This window comes from Blennius ocellaris, assembly GCF_963422515.1.
Source record: "Blennius ocellaris genome assembly, chromosome: 11".
In the NCBI taxonomy this organism is placed as follows: domain Eukaryota; kingdom Metazoa; phylum Chordata; class Actinopteri; order Blenniiformes; family Blenniidae; genus Blennius; species Blennius ocellaris.
In genome coordinates this window covers 4257950-4277941 of record NC_137660.1, presented here as the reverse complement: position 1 = coordinate 4277941, position 19992 = coordinate 4257950, and the positions used below count along the sequence as shown (strand labels likewise).

Here is a 19992-nt window from a genome sequence, read left to right as displayed (position 1 = left end):
AGTGTGAGTGTGTGAAGGTGTGTGAGTGTGTGAAGGTGTGTGAGTGCGTGAGTGTGTGAAGGTGTGTGAGTGTGTGAGTGTGTGAGTGTGTGAGTGTGTGAGTGTGTGAAGGCGTGTGAAGGTGTGTGAAGGTGTGAAGGTGTGTGAAGGTGTGTGAAGGTATGTGAAGGTGTGTGAAGGTGTGTGAGTGTGTGAGTGTGTGAGTGTGTGAAGGTGTGTGAAGGTGTGTGAAGGTGTGTGAGTGTGTGAGTGTGTGAGTGTGTGAAGGTGTATGAAGGTGTGTGAAGGTGATCAACAGCATGCGGCACTTTCACACTGTTCAAATGGTTAAAATGTGAAATCCATGACTGAAAGGACTTTATTTGAAATGTGCAGTGAACAAGCAGCTAAATGTGAACAAGGAGCTAAATGTGAACAAGGAGCTAAATGTGAACAAGGAGCTAAATGTGAACAAGGAGCTAAATGTGAACAAGGAGCTAAATGTGAACAAGGAGCTAAATGTGAATGTGAACAAGGAGCTAAATGTGAACAAGGAGCTAAATGTGAACAAGGAGCTAAATGTGAACAAGGAGCTAAATGTGAACAAGGAGCTAAATGTGAATGTGAACAAGCAGCTAAATGTGAACAAGGAGCTAAATGTGAATGTGAACAAGCAGCTAAATGTGAACAAGGAGCTAAATGTGAACAAGGAGCTAAATATGAACAAGGAGCTAAATGTGAACAAGGAGCTAAATGTGAATGTGAACAAGGAGCTAAATGTGAACAAGGAGCTAAATGTGAACAAGGAGCTAAATGTGAATGTGAACAAGCAGCTAAATGTGAACAAGGAGCTAAATGTGAATGTGAACAAGCAGCTAAATGTGAACAAGGAGCTAAATGTGAACAAGGAGCTAAATATGAACAAGGAGCTAAATGTGAACAAGGAGCTAAATGTGAATGTGAACAAGGAGCTAAATGTGAACAAGGAGCTAAATGTGAACAAGGAGCTAAATGTGAACAAGCAGCTAAATGTGAATGTGAACAAGGAGCTAAATGTGAACAAGGAGCTAAATGTGAATGTGAACAAGCAGCTAAATGTGAACAAGGAGCTAAATGTGAACAAGGAGCTAAATGTGAATGTGAACAAGCAGCTAAATGTGAACAAGGAGCTAAATGTGAACAAGGAGCTAAATGTGAACAAGCAGCTAAATGTGAACAAGGAGCTAAATGTGAACAAGGAGCTAAATGTGAACAAGGAGCTAAATGTGAATGTGAACAAGGAGCTAAATGTGAACAAGGAGCTAAATGTGAACAAGGAGCTAAATGTGAATGTGAACAAGGAGCTAAATGTGAACAAGGAGCTAAATGTGAACAAGGAGCTAAATGTGAATGTGAACAAGGAGCTAAATGTGAACAAGGAGCTAAATGTGAACAAGGAGCTAAATGTGAACAAGGAGCTAAATGTGAACAAGGAGCTAAATGTGAACAAGGAGCTAAATGTGAATGTGAACAAGCAGCTAAATGTGAACAAGGAGCGAAATGTGAATGTGAAGAAGGAGCTAGCACCCTACTCAGTACCACATGTCCTACATCTGAGCTCTCCATGCCTTGCCCTGTACTTACTGGAAGGCTGGCGGTAAGGCTCCAGGACCTGGATGTCCATGGGAGAGTAAATCCCGTTGAGGATCTCCCTGGTTTTGTCTCCACTGTTCTTGTTGCAGGCGTGGATGGAGCGGGTCTGCCAGTCGGTCCAGTACAGGGTGTCCTTGGACAGGGTGAGGGCGAAGGGGTGGGTCAGGGTGCCCTCCACCACCGTCTCCCTGCGGGGGGGGGGGGGGGGGGAGACCCTGTGAGTCCAACACAACTACTCTCACTTCAGTTAACACCTTGTTCTGGTTACTACCACACCGCACTAAAGAAACCAGCCAGCAGTACCTGGTACAGGGAACCAGCCAGCAGTACCTGGTACAGGGAACCAGCCAACAGTACAGGGAACCAGCCAGCAGTACCTGGTACAGATAACCAGCCTGCAGTACCTGGTACAGGGAACCAGCCAGCAGTACCTGGTACAGGGAACCAGCCAACAGTACAGGGAAGCAGCCAGCAGTACCTGGTACAGGGAACCAGCCAGCAGTACAGGTAACCAGCCAACAGTACCTGGTACAGATAACCAGCCTGCAGTACCTGGTACAGGGAACCAGTCAGCAGTACCTGGTACAGGGAACCAGCCAACAGTACAGGGAACCAGCCAGCAGTACCTGGTACAGATAACCAGCCTGCAGTACCTGGTACAGGGAACCAGCCAGCAGTACCTGGTACAGGGAACCAGCCAGCAGTACCTGGTACAGGTACACCATGTCAGTGGTATTAGTGTGATACAGGAGCAGCCACATGATGTTTCAGGTCAAAACATCCTTTGTGCTTTTGTTTTGTAAAGGTTTGACATTTACACTGCAACGTTTTGAAAACGATGTCTGTTTCCACGGAAATGGCAGCAAGGCTCAAATGTCTGCAGTTATCATGATGGGCCAGCAGTTGGCGCTGTTAAAGCACACAGGGAACAAGTGATAAACCTGTGAATGGAGTGGAAGGGAACAGTTTGTCACAAAGTGGAGCCGAGGAGGTCATGACCTCTTTCATGACGTAGGACCAGCCCACCAGGCCTGGTCACATGGAGCAGAACACAAACAAACAGGACAACCTGTTTACAAAACAACAGTGGCCAGAGAAAAGACACAGCTCTCGCTGTATTTGGGGTCCAGTCACATGACAACGCTGCTCTGAGACACTGGAAATGCAACTTTTTGAAAGTGGGTCCCAAGATGGAAGTTTTCAAAAACTCTGTCTCCATGGAAACAGGCAAGCGCAACTTTTAGAAAACGGTACAACTTCATCTCCAAGTAAGTTGGGATAGCACAACTTTTTGAAAACGCTTGAGCTGTTTCCATGGAGACGGCAGACATATTGCTATTGCACACGTGGCCCACAGCCGTAGTCGTCAGTTGTTCTGCACATTCACGAGGACGACAACAACAACAACAACAACAACGACGATGGCCTCCAGAGGGCCGTGACTCCCAGACATGTCCTCCTGGGAGTCTTCTAGTTGACACTGTCATGTTACTTGTTAACGGTGAGGTTTCCTGCACTGCTGAGCAAAGGCAGTTCTCTAAGAGCACTGGGTATGGTCAAGACAAGGCCGAGCCAGGGTATGGTCAAGATAAGGCCGAGCCAGGATATGGTCAAGACAAGGCCGAGCCAGGATATGGTCAAGACAAGGCCGAGCCAGGATATGGTCAAGACAAGGCCGAGCCAGGATATGGTCAAGACAAGGCCGAGCCAGGGTATGGTCAAGACAAGGCCGAGCCAGGGTATGGTCAAGACAAGGCCGAGCCAGGATATGGTCAAGATAAGGCCGAGCCAGGGTATGGTCAAGATAAGGCTGAGCCAGGGTATGGTCAAGACAAGGCCGAGCCAGGGTATGGTCAAGAAAAGGCCGAGCCAGGGTATGGTCAAGATAAGGCCAAGCCAGGGTATGGTCAAGATAAGGCTGAGCCAGGGTATGGTCAAGACAAGGCCGAGCCAGGGTATGGTCAAGATAAGGCCGAGCCAGGGTATGGTCAAGACAAGGCCGAGCCAGGGTATGGTCAAGACAAGGCCGAGCCAGGATATGGTCAAGACAAGGCAAGGTATATTACTCCAGTGTATTACTGCAGTGTATTACTCCAGTGTATTACTCCCGTGTATTACTGCAGTGTACTACTCCAGTGTATTACTGCAGTATATTACTCCAGTGTATTACTCCAGTATATTACTGCACTGTATTACTCCAGTGTATTACTGCACTGCATTACTCCAGTGTATTACTGCACTGTATTACTCCAGTGTATTACTGCAGTGTATTACTGCAGTGTGTTAGTGTATTACTGCAGTGTATTACTCCAGTGTATTACTGCAGTGTGTTAATGCAGTGTATTACTGCAGTGTATTAGTGCATTACTGCAGTGTATTACTGCAGTGCATTAGTGTATTACTGCAGTGTATTACTGCAGTGTATTACTCCAGTGTATTATTGCAGTGTATTACTCCAGTGTATTAGTGTATTACTGCAGTGTATTACTCCGGTGTATTACTGCCGTGTATTACTGCAGTGTATTACTGCAGTGTATTACTGCAGTGTATTAGTGTATTACTCCAGTGTATTACTGCAGTGTATTACTGCAGTGTGTTAGTGTATTACTCCGGTGTATTGCTGCAGTGTATTACTGCAGTGTATCACTGCAGTGTATCACTGCAGTGATACACTGCAACCACACAGGGCAGAGCGTAGTGTCCTCCTATGCACTGCACAGTGAACTGTAGACTGTCCACTGAAGGACCCATTTGACTGTTTCACTGAGAATATTACTCATATGTCCTGGTGTGTGAGCCTTGAAACGCTTTAGCATGTAGCATGTAGCATGTAGCATGTAGCATGGCTCAGAGTAAAATCCTCCTGAGCCGCTCAACAGTTAAACTAATGAGCAACATGAGGCTGCAGGTCCAAATATCTCTGGTGATTCAGTTGCTGGTGTTGAACTAACTATTTTCCCTCTTTCCATTTTGGCAGAATGATTCACTGTCTTTGTCTTCTAAAGTCAGAGTCTGTCCACACGTGACGTCCCTCCTGCTCTCAGTCCACCTGCTGCTGACAGACGTCCTCACGTCATCCTGGCCGGGTAGTGGGGAGCTTTTATGAGTACGAGTAGGAGTATGTGCAGTATCTGACCTCATACCAGATACTGGTGCGTGTGCGTGTGTGTGTGTGTGTGTGTGTGTGTGTGTGTGTGTGTGTGTGTGTGTGTGTGTGTGTGTGTGTGTGTGTGTGTGTGTGTGTGTGTCCTGACTGGGGCCTCCTCACTGCAGCTCTGTTTCTCCAGTGTGTGTGGTGGACGTGGACTTCGCTCTATTTTTCCCTCCCCCTCACTTTTTCCAGTTGAAACAAAGTTGAGCACAATAAAACTCTTGACACACTTTCAGTTGAGCTGATATGTGTCTGTTATGAAACGTTTCCTCGATTCCTTTAAAACACTACCTTGTCCTGACACCATTGTATACAGCCATGGTGCAGCCAGGAAGGGAAAAGGAATTTGCTTGTCTTTCACAGCAAATTTCAATCAGAATGTTACTTTGGCGTCAGAGTGTGCTCTTCCTCCAGATCACACTCCAGAAAACACAAAGGCTGGCCAGTAAAACACAGTAGCTCATTGCAGCTTCATGGAAATGCGTCCAAATCCTCATCGTTAACTAAATGACTTGTGCATATCTCATCCTGTATGAATCACACCAGGAGGATTTCCCACTGTCCTGCTTTACCTTTCTAACGCCTCGCTGACGTCACAACCTTTTCCATTAAAAAAGCTCAACTTGTGTTGCATCTTGTTTGTCTGTTGACACAGCCACACAGCAAACGTGCAACTTTGTGGAAACGCTTCAGCTCTGACTCCATGGAAACGGCAGAAACTCTGCTATTGTGCACTACGGCTGAAGAAAGTAGTTCACTTGTAGATGTACAATAAGAAGAATGTTTTCATCCTGACTGCCGGCTCACATTCTCCTGGACGTGGTAGTTTTATAGTTGAGTCACCGTAAGAACATCCAACCGTGTCGTCCGTCCATACAAACGTCTGTGTTCTCCCACTGTTAATGTCTGAAGCACATTGTTCTCTGCCTCACTGTGTGCTGTCAACAGCACCCACTAGTGGCCCAACATGAAAACATCGTGTCAACGTGAAATGAAACTGGTGCACTGTTACTTGAAACGTTGGCGTGTAAACTGTACGCCGCCTCCAGCCATGAACCCTCAGTCATTCCCGAGCACATGCAAACCAGAAGTGCAGGATCCTGCGTACCGCGCTGAGCCGTCCAGGTTGGCTCTGTGAATGAAGCTGAGCTTAGCGTCCGCCCAGTACAGCTTCTGCTCCACCAGGTCGATGGTGAGGCCGTTGGGCCAGTAGATGTCTGCATTCACAATCACTTTCCTGAAAAGCAAAGGAATCGCAACATCAAACCCACATCGTACTCTCACATGCATTGCTGGTACTGTGTATCTGATGCTGCAGTGAGTCGAGGCAGTGACTGCTGTACCTGTTACTGCCGTCCATGCCAGCCCGCTCGATCCTGGGCTCCTCGCCCCAGTCCGTCCAGTACATGTAGCTGCAAGGGGCGAAAGACAAGGGGTCCATAAAACCAGCAACTGAAGGTCCTGGAAATAGACTTTCCTCACTTTGTGGAAGGACGAGTATGAACCTTTCACGACGTGGCGATAGTGAGACACAACCACCTGTTCAATGGTGCTGAGCCTCATTTATACTGCATCCAAACCATGTGTGAAGGCTGAGGGTTGTTGTGAACCTCTTCCTGTTTGTCAACACGAAACACCCCTCAGCACGACAGAGTGCAGGCAGACTGTAGGACAGTGTCTCAGTCATACGTTACTCATGTGTCCCATGGAGCTCAGTGCTGCAGTGTGAACCCCAGACTCTTCAGCAGGAGGCAGGGAGCAGTGCTGCAGTGCGAACCCCAGACTCTTCAGCAGGAGGCATGGAGCAGTGCTGCAGTGTGAACCCCAGACTCTTCAGCAGGAAGCATGGAGCAGTGCTGCAGTGTGAACCCCAGACTCTTCAGCAGGAAGCATGGAGCAGTGCTGCAGTGTGAACCCCAGACTCTTCAGCAGGAAGCATGGAGCAGTGCTGCAGTGTGAACCCCAGACTCTTCAGCAGGAAGCATGGAGCAGTGCTGCAGTGTGAACCCCAGACTCTTCAGCAGGAAGCATGGAGCAGTGCTGCAGTGTGAACCCCAGACTCTTCAGCAGGAGGCATGGAGCAGTGCTGCAGTGTGAACCCCAGACTCTTCAGCAGGAGGCATGGAGCAGTGCTGCAGTGTGAACCCCAGACTCTTCAGCAGGAAGCATGGAGCAGTGCTGCAGTGTGAACCCCAGACTCTTCAGCAGGAAGCATGGAGCAGTGCTGCAGTGTGAACCCCAGACTCTTCAGCAGGAAGCATGGAGCAGTGCTGCAGTGTGAACCCCAGACTCTTCAGCAGGAAGCATGGAGCAGTGCTGCAGTGTGAACCCCAGACTCTTCAGCAGGAGGCATGGAGCAGTGCTGCAGTGTGAACCCCAGACTCTTCAGCAGGAAGCATGGAGCAGTGCTGCAGTGTGAACCCCAGACTCTTCAGCAGGAAGCATGGAGCAGTGCTGCAGTGTGAACCCCAGACTCTTCAGCATGAGGCATGGAGCTCAGTGCTGCAGTGTGAACACCAGACTCTTCAGCAGGAAGCATGGAGCAGTGCTGCAGTGTGAACCCCAGACTCTTCAGCAGGAAGCATGGAGCAGTACTGCAGTGTGAACACCAGACTCTTCAGCAGGAAGCATGGAGCAGTGCTGCAGTGTGAACCCCAGACTCTTCAGCAGGAGGCATGGAGCAGTGCTGCAGTGTGAACCCCAGACTCTTCAGCAGGAAGCATGGAGCAGTGCTGCAGTGTGAACCCCAGACTCTTCAGCAGGAAGCATGGAGCAGTACTGCAGTGTGAACACCAGACTCTTCAGCAGGAAGCATGGAGCAGTGCTGCAGTGTGAACCCCAGACTCTTCAGCAGGAGGCATGGAGCAGTGCTGCAGTGTGAACCCCAGACTCTTCAGCAGGAAGCATGGAGCAGTGCTGCAGTGTGAACCCCAGACTCTTCAGCAGGAGGCATGGAGCAGTGCTGCAGTGTGAACACCAGACGCTTCAGCTCAGAGTAAACTCCTCCTGATAGTGACACTAATGAGCAACACCACTGCAACTCTGCTGCTCCAAACTGGTGATTCAGTTGTTCTACCAACTGTCTGTCTCGTCCTTCTGAGGCTGACGAGCCTGGAAAGCATAATACTACATTGTTTTCAAAATGGAAAAACTGCCGTCCATGAGGGCTTATTGAAGCTTTGTGTCCTGAACCACAATGTCTGAAATATGATTTATTAAAATAATGCTTCAGTACAGAAATGAGCAGAGCTCAATTTCAAGACAACAATAAAGAGGCAAAATGCTCTCTCTCTTTCTCTCTCTCTCTGTCCCCCCCTCTCCTCTCTCTCTCTCTCTCTCTGTCTCCCCTCTCTCCCCCCTCTCTCTCTCTCTCTCTCTCCCCCCTCTGTCCCCTCTCTCTCTGTCCCCCATCTCTCCCCTCTCTTTCTCTCTCTCTCTGTCCCCCCCTCTCTCCCCCCTCTCTCTCTCTCTCTTCCCCCTCTGTCCCCTCTCTCTCTGTCCCCCATCTCTCCCCTCTCTCTCTCTCTGTCTCCCCCTCTCTCCCCCCTCTCTCTCTCTCTCTCCCCCCTCTGTCCCCTCTCTCTCTGTCCCCCATCTCTCCCCTCTCTTTCTCTCTCTCTCTGTCCCCCCTCTCTCTCTCTCTCTCTGTCTCCCCCTCTCTCTGTCCCCCATCTCTCCCCTCTCTTTCTCTCTCTCTCCCCCCTCTCTCTCTCTCTCTCTGTCTCCCCCTCTCTCTCTCTCTCTCGCCCCCCTCTGTCCCCTCTCTCTCTGTCCCCCATCTATCCCCTCTCTCTCTCTCTCTCTCTCTGCCCCCCCCCCTCTCCCCTCTCTCTCTCTCTGTCCCCCCCCCCTCTGTCCCCCCCTCTCCCCTCTCTCTCTCTGTCCCCCCCCTCTGCCCCCCCCCCCAACACACACAGTCTGCTACAGTCATTAGATTTGTACACAGCTATACTTCCAGTACATTTCACGGAGTGACACTTGGCTGTAATAAATGTTGTTTGAGATCGTACTTGGTGAATTCCTGTCTAAACTATGTTTGTCTGTTGCTGTTTGACACTGAAGATATTGTGCTGAAGTTGTACACTGATCAACCAATCAAATGACTGATCACCTGTCCAGTGGAGGGCGGTGAGAAGTATGGTTTCCTGTACGTCTAATGTAAACACAGTGGTACAGGAGAGGCTTCCGGGTGGAGGTGGTTCATGGTGCCTAGACCTCCTCTACCCTTGGTGTGTGGAGTAGGAATGATGTCTAATAAGTGTCTTGGGTGCGTCCCCAGTGTGCAGCATGTAGGTATGGTGTATGGTTACCACTGGGCAGGGTTGAGGGCGATGGCTCTGGGCTGGTCCAAGTCCATCCAGAACAGAACTTTCCTGGAGCTGCCGTCTAGATTTGCCACTTCGATACGGTTGGTCTCCGAGTCGGTCCAGTAGAGCTTCTTCCCCAGCCAGTCACAGGCCAGGCCGTCAGGACTGTCCAGGCCCGACACCACCACGGTCTGGCCGGTCCCCAACGCCTCCTTCAGGGCTGCAGACACACAACCACAACCTTGACCACCACTGGAGGAGTGTGAGCAGGACTCTTCAGCTGCTCGTCTTACAGTTGGATGACTGGTTCCAGTGCGTCTGCTTGATGGCTTCTTCACTGACATCTGTCCAAAATATCAGGCCCTCGGCGAACAGGAAGTCCACCGCCGCCGCATCTTCCAAATCACTTACAACGATGGCCGACTCTCCACGAACACCTTCCGCATCCACCAAGCGCACATCCCGTCGGTTGGCGAACAGAAGAAGAGGCGAGCCTGGGGAGGGAGAGACAGAACACATGTGAATCAATCCCTGCAAAACCTTTCAACATCCGTGTTCCTGCAATCAGCAGCGGCTGAGAAACACATTATTAACTTCCATTGCAGCTGACACATGGTGTGTTTGTCTGTCAAACTGCTGGACAGTCAGACTGGAGGACGAACACGTCTCTGCTCCGGGACGAACAAGTCCTTACATTTGGCTGCCAACACATTAGAAACAAACACCTGGTTTCAGGTTTTTACCACCGTGAGGAAGAATCTTCTGACTCCCTCAGTGAGAAGCAGTTTTCTTTCAGATTGAGGCCCAGTTTGCTCAACGCTTCACGTGAAAACACATCGTTTTAGCATTTTGCTCTCAGAAACAGGTTACATTTATACACCAATGTAGGGCAGCTGGATTATGGAAAAATCTCAATCGCGATTATGTCTTTGAATTTGGAACAGCATTTATTGAACATGTTTAATAAAGACTCTCCTGTTGAAGATATAAAATATCTTGTAATGTAGTAGTAAAAAACTAAATGTTGTACTGCACCCAATCTTTTGAACAATAAATAAATAAAATAGAATAAAGAGATAGATATACTTCAATAAATCAGTCCAACATAAATACTTTGATAAATTGTTCCAAACTAAAATGTTGGCGGTGTCAAGCCGATGAACACACGTTCCTCAGCAAGGTACTCTAAACTTTGTTTGTAATTCCAACACACTTCTCACAAACACTTTTCTTTTCTCTCCAACGGAGCTTCACATGGTGGAACCACTAAACTACTTCCTCTCTACAAAATAAAGTTCCCCACCGCCCCACAGTAATTATGACCTGAACTGATCACCACAGTGGGGAACTTTATTTTGTAGAGAGGGGGGGTTTCCTGTCGGTAGTATTCTGGTGTAGCAGCATGTGGCGCTGCTCTCATGCTGGAGAGAAAAGAAGAGTTAGTGAGAAGTGTGGATTCATGGAGGATAAAGTTTGGAGCAATGTTTTAAAAACAATGTCCGTTTTCACAAAAACTGCCAAGAAATGCATTTTGAGGGCTGTGAGTTGTTGCTGTAAGCCTCAACAAAGGGAAACATGGACATCGTAGGGACAGACCACCAAAACCTGAGGTGGCATCCCTAATATATTATGAAACCACAATTTAACAAGTATCATTGGAGCCAAGGCAGCATGAGGGTGGACGTCATCACAGGAGCCACACTGCCAGGAGCCACACTGCCCAGGAGCCACACTGCCCAGGAGCCACACTGCCAGGAGCCACACTGCCAGGAGCCACACTGCCGGGAGCCACACTGCCCAGGAGCCACACTGCCAGGAGCCACACTGCCCAGGAGCCACACTGCCAGGAGCCACACTACCCAGGAGCCACACTGCCAGGAGCCACACTGCCCAGGAGCCACACTGCCAGGAGCCACACTGCCCAGGAGCCACACTGCCAGGAGCCACACTGCCAGGAGCCACACTGCCCAGGAGCCACACTGCGCAGGAGCCACACTGCCAGGAGCCACACTGCCAGGAGCCACACTGCCAAGAGCCACACTGCCAGGAGCCACACTGCCCAGGAGCCACACTGCCCAGGAGCCACACTGCCAGGAGCCACACTGCCGGGAGCCACACTGCCCAGGAGCCACACTGCCAGGAGCCACACTGCCCAGGAGCCACACTGCCAGGAGCCACACTGCCCAGGAGCCACACTGCCCAGGAGCCACACTGCCAGGAGCCACACTGCCCAGGAGCCACACTGCCAGGAGCCACACTGCCAGGAGCCACACTGCCCAGGAGCCACACTGCCAGGAGCCACACTGCCAGGAGCCACACTGCCCAGGAGCCACACTGCCAGGAGCCACACTGCCCAGGAGCCACACTGCCCAGGAGCCACACTGCCAGGAGCCACACTGCCCAGGAGCCACACTGCCAGGAGCCACACTGCCAGGAGCCACACTGCCAGGAGCCACACTGCCCAGGAGCCACACTGCCAGGAGCCACACTGCCAGGAGCCACACTGCCCAGGAGCCACACTGCCAGGAGCCACACTGCCACACTGCCCAGGAGCCACACAGAGGAATAAGGCAATTCTTCAACTTGACCTTGTGAAACCTGGTCGTGCAGCTCATTGGTTGTTTTGAGAGTTTCTTCAGTTGCTTCATCTTACTTGATTCTATCAGAGAGAAGATGGAGTTCAACTTGTGGGGAAAAAGGGAGAAGCTGGAAAAAGTTGAGAAAGTCCCCGAGGTTGAAATAAGTTCATCTTGCCGCATTGTGGAAAAAATCCATTGTGTTGAACTTTGTGTTGAATAGAAGGATTGAAAGTGAAAATATTGCAACACACACTACTTCTATTTCAACCAGTATTTTGCAACCAATGTCCTGCTCCTGATTGTAATGAAGGGGAAATTAAAATAAAAAAGCTCTCTTCCTGATGGAGTAATCTCATTACTTTGAACCCACACATCCTGAGTCTCATCAAAAGTGTTGAGCTTCCTGCTCCGTCTGACACGTCACCGTCCAGAGCACACCAGACAATCCCAGACAAGCCCTGGCCGAGGAGGGAGGCCCAGAGCCACCGGTCCTCCCTGCTGCAGGGGGCTGGTGGTCTGGGTCTGGGTCTGGGTCTGGAGCCACCATGTGGTTTGGCTCAGTGGAGCTCCAGTGCATGAAGACCCAGCAACAGCCAGTCCTCACAGGCCTCCTGCACCGCCAGGGACACTCAGTTGTCCAGCTTTGTTTAATGTAACTCCAGTAGCAACAGGGAGACTGTTTCATTCAGAATCAATATGCAAGAGGAATGAGTGGAGCTTCAAACTAATATGTGTTTCATCTCCCAACCAATTCAACCAAGCACACTTGATTCCACCTCATCCAGGTTCTTTGTCCTTCCTGAGCACGTCTTCCTGTACCTCGTCTCCGTGGCACTTTTGTAGGAATGACAAATAAACCGACAGTCATTGGGCGGACGTAGCGCTGAGCACGCCTCCTAGCCAGAACGTCCTCATCAACACCTTCGACAACTTGTCTCCTGAAAATACATCCTTTTGTATTTTGGTTGAAAATACATTTCACCTTTAAATGGCAACTATTTCCATTTACACAGAAAAGGCTGAAATGCTGAATACTATGACGTTTCCATGTGCCACTGAAAATGCGACTTTTTGAAAACAACTCCCAAGGTAGAAGTTTTTGAAAATGCTCTGTCTCCGTGAAAACAGGGGGAAACACGGCTTTTTGAAAAAGCTGCACTGGGCATGCACACCACCACATCCACCACCACCTCCACCACCACCACCACCTCCACTACCACCACCTCCACCACCACCACCACCACCACCACCACCTCCACCACCACCTCCACCACCACCACCACATCCACCACCTCCACCTCCACCACCTCCACCACCACCACCACATCCACCACCTCCACCACCTCCACCACCTCCACTACCACCCCCTCCACCTCCTCCACCACCACCGCCACCACCACCACCACCGCCACCACCAGATAGCACAAGACAGCTTTGATCTCGTCACAAAGCCAGTAAAGCCAGTGATAAGAAGCCTTGCCATACGTTCAGGTTCAGATGCTGGTGCTGCAGACGTGAAGAGAAATGTTGTACTATTGAGGATTAGTGAGGTCACTAATCCAAACTGCAGCCAGAAATCACAACAGTGGGACAGAATAAGTGCCCTGCTGTGTCTGGGTGCAGGAATGTGACTGGAACACATGTGAACCCGCCACAGGCCAGAGAGCCGGGTGGCGTCTAGCTGGCCTGAGAGCCGGGTGGCGTCTAGCTGGCCAGGGTATGGCCAGGGTATGGCCCAGGTTCCCTGGCCCCTCCTGCATGTTCAGTGAATCAGTGACTACAAGTTGCATCAGTGTTTCCATGGAGACGAGTGAGACGACCACCGCCTCATTTTCTAGCGTCCAGTCAAGATGTGTTGGAGTGAAGTAGGGCTGCAACAATCAATCCATCCAATACATTCAATTCGATCATCAAAAGTCTTGGCAACCAATTTCATTATCGATTCGTTGTGTCGTGCGATTTATGCGTCACTCGGCCGCCGTTCGCTCTCTCCGTAACGTCAAAGTTGCGGCGCGGCACTTGAGCTAACCGGGTAGCCACCGGAGCGCCTTCGATGCTCCGTACCGTTTTACCTTACTGCTCAGTACCACTTTACCTTACTGCTCCGTACCGCTTTACCTTACTGTACTGCTCCGTACCGCTTTACCTTAGTGCTCCGCACAGCTTTACCTTACTGCTCCGTACCGCTTTATCTTACTGCTCCGTACAGCTTTACCTTACTGCTCCGTACAGCTTTACCTTGCTGCTCCATACAGCTTTACCTTACTGCTCCGTACCGCTTTACCTTACTGCTCCGTACAGCTTTACCTTACTGCTCCGTACAGCTTTACCTTACTGCTCCGTACCGTTTTACCTTACTGCTCCGTACCGCTTTACCTTACTGCTCCGTACCGCTTTACCTTACTGCTCCGTACCGCTTTACCTTACTGCTCCGTACCGTTTTACCTTACTGCTCCGTACCGCTTTACCTTATTGCTCCGTACCGCTTTACCTTACTGCTCCGTACCGCTTTACCTTACTGCTCCGTACAGCTTTACCTTACTGCTCCGTACCGCTTTACCTTACTGCTCCATACCGCTTTACCTTACTGCTCCGTACCGCTTTACCTTACTGCTCCGTACAGCTTTACCTTACTGCTCCGTACCGCTTTACCTTACTGCTCCGTACCGCTTTACCTTACTGCTCCGCACAGCTTTACCTTACTGCTCCATACCGCTTTACCTTACTGCTCCGTACCGCTTTACCTTACTGCTCCGTACCGCTTTACCTTACTGCTCCGTACCGCTTTACCTTACTGCTCCGTACCGTTTTACCTTACTGCTCCGTACCGCTTTACATTACTGCTCCGTACAGCTTTACCTTACTGCTCCGTACCGCTTTACCTTACTGCTCCGTACAGCTTTACCTTACTGCTCCGTACCGCTTTACCTTACTGCTCCGTACCGCTTTACCTTACTGCTCTGTACAGCTTTACCTTACTGCTCCGTACCGCTTTACCTTACTGCTCCGTACCGCTTTACCTTACTGCTCCGTACAGCTTTACCTTACTGTAAACTATAATTATAATTATAATAATAACAACAACAATAATAATAATTATAACAACAACAATAATAATAATAATAATAATAACAATAACAATAGTAATAATAATAATAATAAAGCAAGGAGCTCTGGTATCAGTCTAGTCCAGGTATCGGCAGATGTTGAGGTATGGGGAAAACTGCTGGCTCGGCGCCTCCCTGGTTTCAGGGTCATTGTATTGCTGCGCTGCCGTCTGACCTGAGTGGATGAAATGTGATGTACATATTCACACACAGAGAGACGTCCCTCAACAAGAGCTTAATGAGTTCTGCATGCACACCATTCCATGACTTGCTATTGCTGTGATGAAGAGGGACTCGCTCTGAATGCATATGGCAGGAGGCCAAGAGTGAAGGCCTGCACACTCTCAGAAGAACCCAGAAGAACCAGAAGAAAAACCAGGCTGTGACGTCACCAGCCAAAGTTCATCCTCCGTGAAGAAGGTGTCCCGGCTGGCACGTATCTGTGAAGCAGCGTTTTAGCTTCAATGGCACCGCATAGTTCTCACGTCCAATGTTTTCAGAAATACATTTCCCTGAACTGTTTCAGTAATCAAAGAGAAGGTCTGTGTCTGAGGTCCTGAGGGTCCTGTTTTAACCGCAGGAGGTGACTGATGCGTTCAGGTGCATCACGTAAGCCTGCCCACCGACAGGTTAACGAGCTGCAGAGCTCGTACAGTAGAGACGTGACAAGCTAAATATGAGTCAAGTATGATAGGAGTGCAGCACATGGCAGTGCAGCACCTTCACAGTTCTATCAGGAGGTTCTGGCAGTGCAGCACCTATACAGTTCTATCAGGAGGCTCTGGCAGTGCAGCACCTACACAGTTCTATCAGGAGGTTCTGGCAGCGCAGCACCTACACAGTTCTATCAGGAGGTTCTGGCAGTGCAGCACCTATACAGTTCTATCAGGAGGTTCTGGCAGTGCAGCACCTTCACAGTTCTATCAGGAGGTTCTGGCAGTGCAGCACCTATACAGTTCTATCAGGAGGTTCTGGCAGTGCAGCACCTTCACAGTTCTATCAGGAGGTTCTGGCAGCGCAGCACCTTCACAGTTCTATCAGGAGGTTCTGGCAGCGCAGCACCTTCACAGTTCTATCAGGAGGTTCTGGCAGCGCAGCACCTACACAGTTCTATCAGGAGGTTCTGGCAGCGCAGCACCTTCACAGTTCTATCAGGAGGTTCTGGCAGCGCAGCACCTTCACAGTTCTATCAGGAGGTTCTGGCAGTGCAGCACCTACACAGTTCTATCAGGAGGTTCTGGCAGCGCAGCACCTTCACAGTTCTATCAGGAGGTTCTGGCAGCGCAGCACCTTCACAGTTCTATCAGGAGGTTCTGGCAGTGCAGCACCTACACAGTTCTATCAGGAGGTTCTGGCAGCGCAGCACCTACACAGTTCTATCAGGAGGTTCTGGCAGTGCAGCACCTTCACAGTTCTATCAGGAGGTTCTGGCAGCGCAGCACCTTCACAGTTCTATCAGGAGGTTCTGGCAGTGCAGCACCTTCACAGTTCTATCAGGAGGTTCTGGCAGTGCCGCACCTACACAGTTCTATCAGGAGGTTCTGGCAGTGCAGCACCTACACAGTTCTATCAGGAGGTTCTGGTAGTGCAGCACCTTCACAGTTCAATCAGGAGGTTCTGGCAGTGCAGCACCTACACAGTTCTATCAGGAGGTTCTGGCAGTGCAGCACCTACACAGTTCTGCCAGGATGGTCCGAACAGCCGAGAACATTTTCTTCGTCCAGAAGAAAGTTACGTCATTTTGTTCGGCAAGAGTGCTGAACTTCCTTCTTGTTCTTATGAGGCATGAATCGGCCTTCACACTCAAATTGTGCTGCTCTCATAAATATGTGGGAGGCTTATCACTTCCTCCAATGAGACGTTCATTTAGAGTGTCAGGATGTCGGATACGAGCTGGTATCAGTGCAAAAAGCTCAAGAGCAAAGGCATCACTGTCAAACCTTCCATTCATGAACAAGGCGTGGAAGAAACCATCAAAAATGAGAAGGTGAACTCTACTTTAAAGGTTTGGCAGATAATTAGGAAGAGTTGTCATCTCCCGTTGTCGACATGTAGATCCACAAAGCTCGCTTCTACTCATGACTTCTCCCCTGGGAAACATGAGGTTTTGCCAGGTAGGCGGTGAATCAGCTGCTTGAAGGGCCTTCTTACTACTGCAGACCTAATATGGCCCTGGACATAATGATTTGTTGAGATATGATCACATGAGGCACTGCTTGTCACCACATGAAGGCCAGAATCAGAACCCTACCATCTAACTTTGAGGGGTTTGGGGTTGAAATAGTTGAAAACCAAAAACCACATTTAGGAAAACTAGTATCCAACACAAATACCAAAATGCCAATGGACACAACTGATAACACATCAGATATTGAGAATAAAAGGGAAGTGGAAGGCAATGTTGTGATTGAAGACGGAGAACAGGAGGGGTCCTGGGTGTTGTGGCACAAATGAGGAGAATTGAGAATGAGATTCTTTAGAAGTCCTTTGTTGATCTTCAGTTTTGACCAGTGCCCTCCCCCCTCTGCTGGAGGGGCTGGGGGGCCATCGGAGACCTCTCACACATCTTTTGGCATTACACTCAATTTAGGAATGATTTGGGAGGCAGTAAAACGGTAAATAGGAACAATTTTAAATCACTGAACCTTTGGAGCCAGGACAGCTAATTTGTGGATGTGTGCCTTTGAGAGGGGGAGAGAAAAATAAAGAACCTGTCCTCGGGGCTCCCAGCCACCTTGGACCAGTGGACAAGAGACTGTGGACTGCATGGAAAACAGAAAAGTACAACTCAACATGGACACCTACTTCTGTAAAGGACTAAACAACACAGTGTGTTTAGCACTGAGGACTCGCTCTGCACGTCTATAGATCACTTGGTTGATGTTAATGATCTGAAACGTTCCACCAAGGGTTTGTATTCATAAAGGTTAGAAACAAAAACATTGCAGTGTAAAGGCGAAGCTTTACTGAAACCAAAACATGACAATGATGCATTTTCATTTAAATCGTCATGTAAATGACGATTCTCATGCTACACAAAAACTAATAATTAAAGTCATTATTTTGGAAAGTTTTGTTTAAATCTCCAGCCATTAAATGTGCATTGTATGATAAATAACTAATGTGATGAACATTTCTTTTCTTTTTTAAATAACGCAAACTTGGTTTATGGGATGGTTAAGTTCCTGAAAATAACAGCATGTTTTGTAGTTTTGTGCAGAACTAAAGTTGAGATTCTTATGAAAAGAAACACTGAAAGAATATTGATCTGTCAAGTTTTTAAAGCTGTCTTTTTAAGTGGACTTTTTGTTCTCATTGACTTAAGAGGACAGCATATTAAATCATTTAAACTGAAATATGGATGCAGGAATGATAGTGGTTTCAACAAGCACTGAAAATCTATGAATCCCTGTAATCTCTGACGAGCATTAATGACACTACTCAGGGTAAATTCAACTTTAGATCAGAGATCACCATTTATATATAATACATACATATACACTCAATTGTGCTATTCTTAAATGGAGCAAGTTTTATATAGTTTCTAACAGTTTCTACGTTGTGTTATCTTCATTTTACAGGCTAAACGTGTCCCGCAGCTCTGGGAGGATTTCCTTTGGTGAAATGTGAACAAAAACTGCATTTTTTTTGGTCATAAATGTTGCAGAGCCCTGCACTATACTAAACCAATCATTTAGGGAACAGTTAAAGACAGAAGTCCTTTGTTTCAGAAACACTCACAAAAATAACATTTTTTTCAGATTTAGTGCTTCAGTACCTGTAAATAATGGGGTGTTATTTCATAACCGAACCCCAGTTTTATGACAACCTCTGGGAGTTTTGGGGGTGAAGACATTTTGTTTTTCCAAAACTTTCTGAGACACAATTATAGTGAGGTTTAACCCTTAGTTTGCTGGGTTTCATGGTTAGACGGGTTGAGTTTTGATGTGTGGGTCGCCGTTGAGCTGTGGTGTCGGAGTTAGGGGGCTGCTTTGTGTGTCAAGTTAATGCATGTCCTCACAAAGACAACAAGTCTCTGTGTGTGTGTGTGTGTGTGTGTGTGTGTGTCTGTGTGTGTGTGTGCGTGCCTGCGTGTTATTGTTAAAGGGGGTGGGGGTGAAATGAAAAGAAGGGTCCCAAAAGAAGGTTTTTCAAAAGGGGAGGCAGCGAGGATCCTGTTAAGATGGTCTTTGATAAAATGTAAAGCGAGGGGCCTGGTAGCTTTCTTCAAGCAGAACAAAATAGGGAACTGTGGGTGTTTCGTCGGAACTGAGTTGAAGGTGAAGGTGTTATGGAAGTCATGATTATGGTTGAGGCAAACGAAAAAGAACATGACGTGAAGGCAAGTCTCAAAGCCATGGAGTCCGTCTGAGAGTTACAGGGAGGAGAGCAGCTGTGATGGATGGAAGTCAATGTGCTTATATAGATTATATATTATAGTGCCTCCTCTCCTCCTCTCCACCTCTCCTCCTCTCCTCCTCTCCTGCTTTCCACCTCTCCTCCTCTCCACCTCTCCTCCTCTCCTGCTTTCCACCTCTCCTCCTCTCCACCTCTGACCCTCTCCTCCTCTCCACCTCTCCTCCTCTCCTCCTCTCCTGCTTTCCACCTCTCCTCCTCTGACCCTCTCCTCCTCTCCACCTCTCCTGCTTTCCACCTCTCCACCTCTGACCCTCTCCTCCTCTCCACCTCTCCACCTCTGACCCTCTCCTCCTCTCCACCTCTCCTCCTCTGACCCTCTCCTCCTCTCCTGCTCTCCTCCTCTCCACCTCTCCTCCTCTCCACCTCTGACCCTCTCCACCTCTCCTGCTCTCCACCTCTCCTCCTCTCCACCTCTCCTCCTCTCCTCCTCTCCACCTCTCCACCTCTGACCCTCTCCTGCTCTCCACCTCTCCTGCTCTCCACCTCTCCTCCTCTCCACCTCTCCTCCTCTCCACCTCTCCACCTCTGACCCTCTCCACCTCTCCTCCTCTCCTCCTCTCCACCTCTGACCCTCTCCACCTCTCCTCCTCTCCTCCTCTCCACCTCTGACCCTCTCCACCTCTCCTCCTCTCCTCCTCTCCACCTCTGACCCTCTCCTCCTCTCCTTCCCGCTGCTGTCTGCTCTGCCCTTCTTTCTCCTCCTCCCATCAGGTTAGTGTTGAACCCAAACTAAATCTCCTCCAGTTGCCCAGCAAAGCAACACAAACAGGAACAGATATCCATCTCTCGCCGACATTCCTCCTCAGCCCGTTACCACC

The 19992-nt window shown here is 49.2% G+C and overlaps 1 protein-coding gene across 1 annotated transcript in view; it reads right to left on the bottom strand.

The window, feature by feature from the left end:
• The window catches only part of lrp5 (low density lipoprotein receptor-related protein 5), a 100446-nt gene that overhangs the window by 64516 nt on the left and 15938 nt on the right, over positions 1–19992 (bottom strand). The window contains exons 2-6 of the mRNA XM_080504677.1: positions 9363–9563; positions 9073–9289; positions 6106–6174; positions 5871–5999; positions 1603–1799 (exon numbers count right to left, since the gene is read on the bottom strand). Of these exons, the coding sequence (XP_080360803.1) occupies positions 1603–1799; positions 5871–5999; positions 6106–6174; positions 9073–9289; positions 9363–9563 (813 nt within the window). The remainder of the gene's footprint in view (positions 1–1602; positions 1800–5870; positions 6000–6105; positions 6175–9072; positions 9290–9362; positions 9564–19992) is intronic.